The 11,289-nt window shown below is 52.2% G+C and overlaps 4 protein-coding genes across 4 annotated transcripts; 3 read left to right on the top strand and 1 right to left on the bottom strand.

Moving 5' to 3' along the window:
• Positions 1-599: 599 nt before the first annotated feature.
• BKA58DRAFT_439324 (CBS and PB1 domain-containing protein) lies at positions 600-2,786 on the top strand (the record flags this gene model as incomplete). The annotated part of the gene is made up of 5 exons (XM_046173680.1): positions 600-791; positions 840-1,235; positions 1,284-1,761; positions 1,811-1,905; positions 1,953-2,786. The coding sequence occupies 5 exons, from the start codon at positions 600-602 to the stop codon at positions 2,784-2,786; spliced, it is 1,995 nt and encodes a 664-aa protein (XP_046026833.1).
• A 759-nt stretch (positions 2,787-3,545) lies between these two features.
• On the top strand, positions 3,546-4,053 carry BKA58DRAFT_312580 (ribosomal protein S26e; the record flags this gene model as incomplete). Its single annotated transcript, XM_046167389.1, has 3 exons — positions 3,546-3,696; positions 3,782-3,884; positions 3,939-4,053. The coding sequence occupies 3 exons, from the start codon at positions 3,546-3,548 to the stop codon at positions 4,051-4,053; spliced, it is 369 nt and encodes a 122-aa protein (XP_046026832.1).
• A 245-nt stretch (positions 4,054-4,298) lies between these two features.
• Positions 4,299-5,524, bottom strand: BKA58DRAFT_163526 (uncharacterized protein). The gene is made up of 3 exons (XM_046165025.1): positions 5,210-5,524; positions 4,844-5,079; positions 4,299-4,791 (listed from the first exon to the last, which is right to left on the bottom strand). The coding sequence occupies exons 1-3, from the start codon at positions 5,232-5,234 to the stop codon at positions 4,456-4,458; spliced, it is 597 nt and encodes a 198-aa protein (XP_046026831.1). The 5' UTR covers positions 5,235-5,524; the 3' UTR covers positions 4,299-4,455.
• A 537-nt stretch (positions 5,525-6,061) lies between these two features.
• Positions 6,062-10,145, top strand: BKA58DRAFT_163522 (transcriptional activator spt7). The gene is made up of 3 exons (XM_046165024.1): positions 6,062-8,622; positions 8,675-9,363; positions 9,411-10,145. Exons 1-3 carry the CDS (start codon positions 6,355-6,357, stop codon positions 9,853-9,855), a joined length of 3,402 nt encoding a protein of 1,133 aa, XP_046026830.1. The 5' UTR covers positions 6,062-6,354; the 3' UTR covers positions 9,856-10,145.
• Positions 10,146-11,289: the final 1,144 nt, after the last annotated feature.

Here is an 11,289-nt window from a genome sequence, read left to right as displayed (position 1 = left end):
ATTCTCCTACACCGCGAAGCATTGTATAACACCCGTGGACCCTGTTGAAACCAACTAGCTAGCTCATATACTTGAAAGTGTGATCTGCACCGAGACTTCTTTGTAGTAACGTATAATCCTTGATGAAAGGAAAGATGAATGAGTCAACGACTGGGTGCATGGCCAGCCATCCTGTACATGGGAAACACCCTGCGCGTGACCTGTTACGACAGGAGTAGGAAAACTTGATTTGGCTTCAAGTCTAGAGCCTCGAAACCTACAGCAATGCTAGACCCTTGACTCTGCTTACTTTGTTGTAGTAGGCTGTATGGGTTCTGTCTAGGTACAGCCGTCTTCAGAGTAAGCTCTTCCGAGGTTAGATACAAAGCCCATGCAGTAGGACAGACCAGATGGAGCCATCGCCCGAGCTAAAATTCTGGTCTTTTGCAGGCAGTAGTCCATAGGCCGAGCAGGCGCATGTGCAATAGCAGCAGTCCAGGGGAAGAGCGGTCTAGCTAGCCTCGTCGCTTGCGCCTTCTGCGTCTACCCTGGCAACCACGACTTTGCTTCTATTGACCCCTCACCAACAACCCGACTTCAACGTCTCGGTCAAAAGCAACATGTCGCATACGGGTACCATGCGCGGTACGCCCAAGCCGAAGAACCACAACCCGCCTCAGCAATTTCCCCACAGCCCCTCGGGAATCCCGCGACCAGCAGCGCTCGAGACGCATGCTTCTCATGTTGCCCAGAGCGATGCGGGCGGCTCTTCGCTCAGCGCCAGTCGTGCGAAAATGTCGAAGCGCGACGACGTAAGCTGCCCTGCTCGCCATGGACTGCCACATACTCATGATGCCTAGGCCATCCGCCGCAAGATCGAAACCGACCTGAACAAGAAGAAGAACCCCAGCGGCCGCGTGCGACCCTCCAAGAAAGCCCCGCCTGGCACCGTCCTCGCCTTGAAGCCCTCCCCCGCGCTCCAGATCAAGCCTTCTACCTCAGTCGCCGAGGCTGCGCAGTTAATGGCAGCTAAGCGCGAGGATTGTGTCCTAGTTACCGATGACGATGACCGTATCGCGGGTATCTTCACGGCCAAGGATCTGGCCTTCCGCGTCGTTGGCGCCGGCATCAAGGCTCGCGATGTCACCATCGAAGAGATCATGACCAAAAACCCCCTCTGCGCAAAAACCGACACAAGTGCGACCGATGCTTTAGATCTCATGGTCAGGAAGGGCTTCCGCCACCTTCCCGTCATGGTATGTTGGGCTATGAATATGCGTCGCGGATGAGCTGACATGGGATAGGACGAGAACCACGACATTTCCGGTATCTTGGACATTACCAAATGTTTTTACGACGCCATGGAAAAGTTGGAGCGCGCCTACGCTTCCTCGCGCAAGCTGTACGATGCTCTGGAGGGTGTGCAGGCTGAAATGGGCTCCAGCCAGCCGCAACAGATCATTCAGTACGTCGAGGCTATTCGTCAGAAGATGTCTGGTCCTACCCTCGAGTCTGTCTTGACTGGCCTGCCACCTACAACCGTATCCGTGCGCACCTCTGTCAAGGAAGCTGCGTCGCTCATGAAGGAGAACCACACAACCGCCGTTCTGGTGCAGGACAATGGCTCCATCACCGGCATCTTCACCAGCAAGGACGTCGTCTTGCGTGTGATTGCCGCGGGGCTCGACCCGATGACTTGCAGTGTCGTACGAGTAATGACTCCGCATCCCGACTTTGCGCCCATGGACATGAGCATCCAGTCCGCTCTGCGCAAGATGCATGGTAGGTGGTCCAAATCGAAAGCTCTTCGAATACTCGCTGACTTCTGCAGACGGTCACTACCTCAACTTGCCTGTCATGAGCGACGCAGGAGAGATTGTTGGAATGGTCGATGTTCTCAAGCTGACTTATGCCACTCTTGATCAGGTACGCCCACTTCTGCCTCCCAAAGTATCTTTGCTAACTCCTTGAAGATCAACAACATCAGCACGACTGACAGCGAAGGTCCCGCGTGGAACAAGTTCTGGCTGTCTCTGGACAATGAGACCGAGTCGATGATGTCAGGCGAGGGTGGGAGTCGCGTCCACGACCATCGCTCATACGTTTCCCACCACGATCGCCCTGGCCTAATGGATCGTGGTGATAGCGTACTACCCAACGAGTCTGCCTCCCATCACGGGGACTCACCAGACCCATCTGCTGTCGCCAGTATTCCTCCCTCTCATATGGAGGACATGCCCTTCCCTTTCAAATTCAAAGCTCCGAGTGGCCGCGTTCACCGTCTGCAGGTCGTTGTATCTGCTGGTATTGAAGAGCTCATCCACAACGTAGCGAACAAGCTTGGTGGAGAGGTCGAGGTCATAGGAGGCGTACCAAGCTTTGATGACGGCAAGGTTTCCCGGGGTGGCTTCGCTTTGAGCTATCTCGACAACGAGGGAGACACAATCTCCATCACCACCAATGACGATCTCGTTGAGGCTGTCAGTCTATCCCGCATGGCACATCGCGAGAAGGTGGATCTTTTTGTGCACCACCCTGAAAAGGCACCAATGTCCGCCGAGGTCAATCCACAGCCTGGGCTGCCCAAGCCTGTCACACCACCTGAGTCGTCTCTTCGCGAACGTAGACAGTACTTTGACGAAGAGGAAGAGAAGCCTAGATCACGAGGCCGTAATCAGCCAGTACCTATCTCGCAACAGCCAGAGATCATTGCTGGTGTACCAAACGACCTCCTCCTTCCTGGAGCTATCGGTGTACTAGCTGTTGTCATCGTCGGTGTCTTTGTGCTTGGCCGCGCCAGTCGGTAAGATTTGGGTGGACGTTAGGTAATTTGTGTTGGAGTATGAGCGAGAAAGCATTGTTTCCTTTGTGATAACCTGATATCCCATAGATCCCTGGGTGTTTCCTAGCAGTTTGGCAGTCAGATTGAATACATTTTACTTCCGCCTCCTTCAAGGAAAAGCCTGAATAGGTTTGCAGCCTACGTTAATATGAAAACATGCAAGGTAGGCGACCTAATGTTAACGTAGGCTCTAGGGTGTGCCGACTTCAATTTTAAGCAATCAAATGTCCCATAGAAATATGCTGTCGTTATACTTCCTTTCGTGAACACTACTGCAGGCGTCGAAGAAAGAAAAAACAGCCAACATCATTTTCGAAGCAATTATGACGGCGAGGGAAGAACTTCGAGTGACGAGTACAGTAGCGTGACATACTGCTACTTGCATTATTACTACAGCACACCAATCAAGGGTGAGTTTGAATGCCTACTCCCCAAGGAGAATAAAAGAAACAACAGTGAGAACTACAATGCCTTGAGATTTTGTTTCACTTTCATACAGTGAAGCTGCGCGGAGGTTGCGTGGGTGCTGCAGCTAGCGCGCGGTACGCCAAGAGATAAGATTAGATCCGCTTAAGCGAATTTCGTCGACACAGTGCGCGACGTCAGGAAGGAACGACTCTCACGACAACACCCCCACCGCTGACTTCTAGATACATCTTCAGTACGCTCCCCGTGTTCCCTCAACCCAAAATTCCGCTCACACAACTCGATAGAATCAGCAGCCATGGTTAAGAAGCGAGCGTCCAACGGCCGAAACAAGAAGGGTCGCGGCCACGTCAAGCCCATCCGTTGCTCCAACTGCTCGCGATGCACACCCAAGGACAAGGCAATCAAGAGATTCACCATCCGCAACATGGTCGAGTCCGCTGCCATCCGTACGTCTCCCGGCCACGCTTGCACCGCGTCAAACTACAAAACAGAAGGGGCGTCATTGGGGAATTGAAGACTAACGCCACGCAGGTGATATCTCCGATGCCTCCGTATTCCCCGAGTACACCGTCCCCAAGATGTACCTGAAGCTCCAGTACTGCGTCTCTTGCGCTATTCACGGCAAGATCGTCCGGTACGTTGAGCCCGCACGAGGATTCGGATGAGCCTATGTCTAACACACTCGCAGTGTCCGCTCGCGCGAAGGCCGCCGCAACAGGGCCCCTCCCCCAAGGGTCAGGTACAACAAGGACGGAAAGAAGATCAACCCCAACCAGGCCGCTGCTAAGACTACCACTGCTTAAGTGGAGTGTGGTTCGAAAACGGAATGATCATGGCGCTTGGTGTGGGGTCTTACGGTTCTTTCGGAATGTCATACTGGAAAATGCATGATTCCAGAAGGAAGGGCAGGCTAAATGACGAATCATGGTTAATGCTCGCTCGGATTGCCTGCCTGAGCAGCACCGAGAGCTAGCTATGAACTTGTAAACGAATATCCAAGTCGACTTGCACCAACTCTACGTCTGCCGCGGTGATGTCCATTGGGTATTGACTATGCGTACAGCCCTCATGGCCGAGCTCAGTTCACGTTCACATTTGGTATGCAATCTAGATGTCACTGCAAATGTGATGAGGAAGTGCACTCTGTGCTTCGTTCCGCCGATCCAAGCCAATTCTTCGTCCTGTATATCGTAGAAATCATCAACTTAGTCATTCCGCTTCTTCCCTTCCCCCAAGTCACCACCATCCTCGAGACTCTTCCCGTTTGCCGGCTCGGGTTCAGTTGTTTCCCAGTCTTCGGCGTTCTCGTCCCATCTTTCAAGCTCCTCGTCCACAGTAGTTCTGACAACACCGGACTCCTGCCCTTCGAGATTCTCTCCCAACTCAATATCTCGCTCCTCGTCTCCAGCGACGGCTGTGTATCCGCGCGCAGCCCGTTTGCGCTCGAGCATGCGTTTGTGGTACCAATTGCATAGGCCGAGAGCGAGGAGCGAACCGAGGACGTTGGCTATGATGTCGTAGTAATCAAAATCGCGATGTATCTTGACATGTGTCAGCTTCTTGCTCAGTCTTTCCTCCCATATATTCACTCACAGGCAACAGCCCTTGTACGACCTCACTCGCGACTCCCAGACCAATCGTGCACACGGTAAAGGTGAGCTGCAAGACTTTCCTCCTACTCGTTTCTAGTATCCAGTAGAAGCATAGTGTGAGTAAGAAGAAGGCGATGAAGTGCAAGGCTTTATCCGATTGCTTGTATGAGGGGATCTTGTAGTCGGGTGGGGAGAAGCCGGCGCCGGCGCTGATGAAGATAAGGGCTACGAAGGCACCTGTATAGAGGTTAGCTTGTCATTACACGGAAGCAGAGCGCAAGTTCGAGGAACACGCCCGTTTCCAGGTTGAATGCTTCAGCGCCGTGCCTCGAGCTCTCTGACGTATGAAACAGCGAGTGCGACCTACCAGCAAATGGCTTCCGGATGCGCATGGTGACTTTGTACAGCGGCGACTATAAGCACTCGAGGAGCATGTCCAGCCCCAAAGATCGGAAAGTTGCAATCAGCGGGCTGCAAGAGCTACCAAGCGTTGTTATGCGGCCACAAGCTGGCATTCTGGCGGAACTGGCTTGCAGAAAGCGACTAACGGCTTTTGGTGTTCCCACTGTCGATCACGTGTGGAACCTGTGAAAATCGACAACCTAGGAAGCTGCGGGTAGGGGCGGGTAGTTTGATTGACCCCAGGTCCGTGATCTGTGTGCCTGGCGCTATTTCTGCTTTTGAGGTTAGGTTTAGGATGGAGATTCTCGGCTGCCAGGGCAGATGTGTGAGAAGCCTTCCCCGATGATGCTGTATCACCAATACGGTAGATTTACGTCTGTAAATCTGATCGCTCTGACTAAGTACTCCATGACATACTGTGTGCGAATGTCAGGTAATGTAGGAAAGAACGTAGATTTCCTAGACTGCACGTAGAATGTAAACCAGAGGTATTCGGGTGTGCTGCTGACGGCAAGCATAGCATAACGTTTAGCGAATACCTCTGGGTCGCTTCTTAGAGATATGCACGGTTCAGAAAATAACAAGTGTCTTCCAAGTTGTTCTTCGGGCTACCGCAGAAGGCATAAGAGTCTTCGAAGTTGACAAGTAAACGTGATCTATGTACGCCCAAAGATACCGACACGGAGCCAAGTCAGTGCGCGCATGACGACCGGGGGCAAGTCGAGGACATTGGCGACGTAGATACAATCTATTCCCGTGATAAAAGCACTGCGACGCGTACATGCAGCAGTTACAGTGTTTTGATATCAGGAAGTGGGTGATTATCTGGGTTTACGTGCGGGATGGAGCTAATTAAGCTAGCCTAACTCCTCAACTCCAACTTTAAACAAACCACACGTTCGCTCATCAAGGCCGCATTTTTGGCCATCAAGACACGAGCCCCAGACCTTCTTTCATCTCGCAGTCATCGGAAAACTACTCGCTCGACCCATAGCTCCTTCCATGCTTGATTTCATCGCGTTGCGACACCTGGACCAGTTGGGACGTCGCCCTCTGGCGCCTTCCCCGTAGGTCGCGAACCGCCAAGACCCCCCACAGCCGACGACGACGATGTCCTTCAGCGCTTCTCCATATCCTCCATCATCGCGAGAACGCCCAAGCCATGCCCGCTATCTGAACCAACCGCCCAACGCGACTCGTTTACGCACACCCAATGCGACGCTGAATGATGAGGCGGCCATGTCAAACGCCTCCAACGCGATCAACATGGGGGATGGAGACATGGTTGGAGAGGAAGACCCCCGCGCGGCGCGATGGCGCGAGAACTTCCTGCGCACTGAAGCGCGCCTCTCTGCAGTACTCAGCGGCACGTACGAGGGTGATGCTGTTGATGCCCTGGACAATGAGCCGCGCCCGTCATCCGGGGATGCGGCGGCGCATGACGCGCGACCGGCCACCACCCCGAAGAAGTTAACCCGCACAATCGACGAAGACGACTACGGCGACGATGAAGACGACGAAGACGAAGACGAAGACGATACCCGCACCTCGCCGCTACACTCAAAAGGCGCTGCCAATGGCGTTGCTGCTGCCGCTCCCAGCACGCCAAGCCTCCTCCGCGTTCCCTCCGTATCGAACAAGTCAGGTCACGACCGGACCGGAACTCCTTCGTCGGATCACACAAAGACATCAGACGATGTGCGCAAGAAATTACAACAGGATAAGATTGCGACCGAAGATGCGGCCAGGCGGAGCTTCCAAACCATGTTCTACTCGTTGGAAAGTGATCGTGACGCCATGCTAGAGCAGCAGAAGCTTGACGAACTCGACCGTCAAGTAGAGATAGAAACATCCGGAACGCCTGCGAATGCACCCCCCAACAGCGTCGTCGTCGCACCCCAACAAGGCACTCTAAGTACCACTAACCTCGGCGCGTCTAGTCTCACACTCAAACACCTCATCTCCCGTATCGATGCACAGAGAGACAAAGTCCATGCGACCGATGCGCAGCTCCGAAGCCTTATAAGCGAAGTCCGCAAAAATAGGAGTAAATGGGCAAACGAGGAACGTGTCGGGCAGGAGGAACTATACGAGAGTACAGAGAAGGTCCTTATGGAACTCAAGGCCAACGAGCATGCCCACCCCTTCCTTCAACGCGTCAACAAACGAGAGGCTCCGGACTACTACAACGTTATTAAGCATCCCATGGATATCGGCACGATGATGAAGAAGCTCAAGCAGCTCCAATACAAGTCCAAGAAAGAATTCGTCGACGATCTTATGCTCATATGGTCAAATTGCTTAAAGTACAACGCGGACCCAAGTCACTTTCTTCGGAAAAAGGCACTACACATGAAGAAGGAAACCGAAAAGCTCGTCCCCCTTATTCCGGATATTACTGTTCGCGATCGTGCAGAAGTCGAGGCAGAGGAGCGCAGAATGCGTCATGGCGACGCAGATGCCGACGGCGCCGATGACAGCGAAGACGAAGAACCTATCATGGCTTCACGAGGACGAAAGGCACCAAGCAAGGGAGGCAAAGGCTCAAGTACAGCAAGGAAGGCTCCTCCAGCAGGTCTGGAGGACACACCGGGACCGGAAACAAAACCATCAGCTCCATCTCTCAACAACGCAGTCTCCAATCTTAAGAATGAGTTTCTACGCGCAGACTCCGAAATGGAAGGCAGCGTGAACGGCTTTTCGACACCTCCCCCACCCGGTACATTGACGCCGTTAGGACCGAATAGCATCTCGCGAAACGGCGTGAATGGTAGTCAAGCCGATGTTTCTGAGGCTGACGGCACTGGTATCTCGGTCAGTGATGTTCTGGAAGAGGATGCTGACCTGGACGATCTGGAGTACAAAACATGGAAACAAGTGACGAAAAGAGATCGAGCAATCATTGCGTCTGAAAGGCATAGACTGTTCCGTGACGACCATTTGCAGCCAGATGAACCTGCCATTCTGCGCACAAAAGCTGGCATGAGAAGGTGGTTACGACACCGAAAGCAAGCTATCGAGGATGAGACTGCAAGCGGGACCGTCTCCGCTCCGGACGGAAAAGACGGCGTTCAGGCCACGGCTGGCGAGTCACTCGCTGAGGGCATCGAAGGAGAAGAGGAGCGCCAGATTCCAGATTACTACGACCCCGTGTGCGCCATCCCCGACCTTTCTGAACGCCTACAATGGGTTGAAGACCCTGAAGGTTATGTCATTCCTCAAGCTGAAGAGTACATGCGTATTCTGCCAAAGGGGCAGTTTGTTTCACCAGACAGCGCTCTGGTGCACAAGTTCGATGATAACAACCACATACTGCAAGAAACCAGGAAAATTTGCGCAAAGATCGGCATCGTCAAACAGATGCAGATCCAATCTCAGGTAAGTGTTTATCCGAATCAAGAAGGAATATGTCCACCGCTAACTCGTGTAGCTCTACCAAAACCAGTTTCAAAGATATGAACCGCAGCCTTTCCACGAGGCAGACATTGAGCCAACAGTTACATCCGAGGACGGACCAGTCATGGCCCCCTATGTCTGCCGCGCCGCCTTACAACGCAGCGTTGGCAAGGTCTTCTATCATGCTGGTTTCGAAGAGTTCCAGCCATCAGCTCTTGATGCCGTCACTGACATTGCGGCGAAATTCTTCCAGAATCTTGTTGCAAGTCTTGGAGTATATCGCGAAACACCGAAGATGAAGTCAGATGTCCCGATCACTCTTCCCAGCGGTCAAGCCACAAGTTGGACACCACGCTTTACTCAGGAAGAAGCTGTCCTTCACTCTTTGCACGCCAATGGTGTCGATCTTGAGTCTCTCGAGACTTATGTCAAGGACGATGTTGAAAGGCTTGGTACCAAGCTTGGTGGCATGCATGATAGGATGCGGTCATACTACGCTGAACTCCTGCGACCAGCTATGGATAACGCTGGTGCTGACGGGGCTGGTGCTTTCAACGACGGTAGCGAGCAATTCGTGGGCGGAGACTTCGCAGAAGACATTGGCGAAGACTTCTTTGGTTTCAAAGAGCTCGGTCTTGACATTGAGTTCGGACTCACTTCCAGTGTCCCGTTGCATCTACTACAGAACAGGGTGCACAATGCATATGCCAGGCAGGACAACAGGTATGTTTCGCGATCTGCTTTGATGAGGTTCTTACTAATATTCACAGCAATATTACTACCACTGGTGTCATTATGCCTGAGCCACCAAAGTTCGAGCCTGTCACCGTCCAGACCGCTGAGAACCAGATTGGTCTTCTCCAAAATTGGCTCATGGGTAAACTCCATGACAACAACAGCCAGCCGCTTATCGAGGATGATGATCTTCCTCCGAAGCAGCGATTCCCTAAGCCACGCTTGCCACCTACAGGAAAGATCTCCAGTCCTCGGAAACGCCCTCTCAGAGAGCAACAACAAATGGCTCGTAAAAAGCGTAAGCTGGACGAGGAGAAGGATGACAATGGCAACGACCAGGGTGGCTTCACGAAAGGCATTGGCAAACCTATCGGTAAGCTGAGGCTTGAACCGGTGCAAAGAGAGAATCATAGCGTGCAAGAGCCAGAGAAAGAGGATGGTAGCGCGCATGGTATGCCGAGCCCACCCGAATCTTTCTAGGAGCACTGCATTGGAGGGCTAGAACTGGCGGATCTACTGCCGCTGTGACCTTCCGTAATTTCGACTTTCCGGTACTCATCCTGGGTTTTGAGAAGCAGTCGTCTGCATTCATTGTTTCATTTATCGACATATCTCTATTCTGTCCGCGCTTTCGACGACTGCTTTGGGTCAACTCTGCGCCGTTATTATTCATTACCACAGATCGGACAGGTCTTTTTGGCGTTCGTAATTTTCCCTTTATCTTGCTCATCATATCCCGGTGGGCGCAAATTTGTCTTACTACACGGGGAAGGCGGTAGGGCTCGTCCTTGTATACCCATCCTGCATTATGCCCAGTGGCCTTTTGTGCATTTCCTGCTTGCGTGTTTGCGACGCCAGTTTGGTCTCATGATGGACCAGCTTTGGGCTTCGTTTTTTGCTCTTTGTATATACCAGGCCGATGAGATTAGGGAGGTGACCACGGCACTCATGAGGCTGAAGATATCTCAATACTACTTTTGTAGCATGATCATGTCATCTGTTTGGTGTGTGACTTGATGACTGGTTGCTAACGAGGTGGTGCAGTAGATGTGGAGTACAAATGCAAATACTAATACGACGTAATGACACAGCTCACATCGTATTTAGTTGCTATCGATTGCTATTGTTTCCGCTGCAGTGTGTGGTCGCCCAGATGCCGAGATCATACTCAGGACGATCCTACGCAGACAACACGATCGACTTTCATGTCACCAATAAGAAGGACAAGCATGAGAGGTGCATGGGGGAGAAGCTACCAGGTCTCGAAGCATGCGCTGAAATATGAGGCCCTTTCACCACTACTGCATCTATTGCGGAACCTGGCCGCAGTGAGACATCAAAGCTTACGAAACTAGGCACACGATGATTTTGAGATTACATAGCAGCTACTCAGATTATATCAAGACATTGCGATAGCGACAAGTACCTTCTCATAACAAGTAGTAGGCTCAGCGCCTTTATCAGAGACTTGAATTGAAAGAGGGAACAACATCAGTAACCTTGTTAGAGTACTTCCAAGGAGCACGCAAGTACGAAAAATGGTTCAGATGAACGTGAAAACTCGTATGAGCCAATGACGCGCAGATAAGCCTCCAAATTTTACAATGAGTGATGAGGAGTGAAAATTGGTGTTGGTGATATGCCTCGATTCGATCAGTTTTCTCGAGCTCAAATTGGCTGCTATTAGCGCAACTTGCCTTTTGCGCGGTTTCCACCCGTGGGCACCTGGACCTTGGAGCGAGTCTGCATCACAAATCGACCCAGACCTCAATAAACGTCAGTTGCTTATCTTTGATAAGTAGTTGCCGCCGTTTGATTTATCGCAACGTCGCCTATTGGGAAAGCTGAGCTAAGGTGGCACGAGTGGACTTGATCTGAGATCCTGTCACTTCACGACCTCCACCGCTTTCTTAC

The sequence above is a fragment of the Alternaria rosae genome (genome assembly GCF_020736505.1).
Source record: "Alternaria rosae strain MPI-PUGE-AT-0040 chromosome Unknown BKA58scaffold_4, whole genome shotgun sequence".
Taxonomy (NCBI): domain Eukaryota; kingdom Fungi; phylum Ascomycota; class Dothideomycetes; order Pleosporales; family Pleosporaceae; genus Alternaria; species Alternaria rosae.
This window is presented reverse-complemented; position numbering and strand designations above follow the sequence as displayed.

What these genes read in the sequence shown, in the direction of transcription:
- BKA58DRAFT_163526 (XM_046165025.1), bottom strand. Translation starts at nt 5,234, where the DNA reads ATGCGCATCCGGAAGCCATTTGCTG. An exon ending in CATCCGGAAGCCATTTGCTG is followed by an intron (nt 5,080 to 5,209) that starts GTAGGTCGCACT and finishes ACCTCTATACAG; the next exon opens with GTGCCTTCGTAGCCCTTATC. An exon ending in TCGTACAAGGGCTGTTGCCT is followed by an intron (nt 4,792 to 4,843) that starts GTGAGTGAATAT and finishes ACACATGTCAAG; the next exon opens with ATACATCGCGATTTTGATTA.
- BKA58DRAFT_163522 (XM_046165024.1), top strand. Translation starts at nt 6,355, where the DNA reads ATGTCCTTCAGCGCTTCTCCATATCCTCCATCATCGCGAGAACGCCCA. An exon ending in AGATGCAGATCCAATCTCAG is followed by an intron (nt 8,623 to 8,674) that starts GTAAGTGTTTAT and finishes TAACTCGTGTAG; the next exon opens with CTCTACCAAAACCAGTTTCA. An exon ending in TATGCCAGGCAGGACAACAG is followed by an intron (nt 9,364 to 9,410) that starts GTATGTTTCGCG and finishes TAATATTCACAG; the next exon opens with CAATATTACTACCACTGGTG.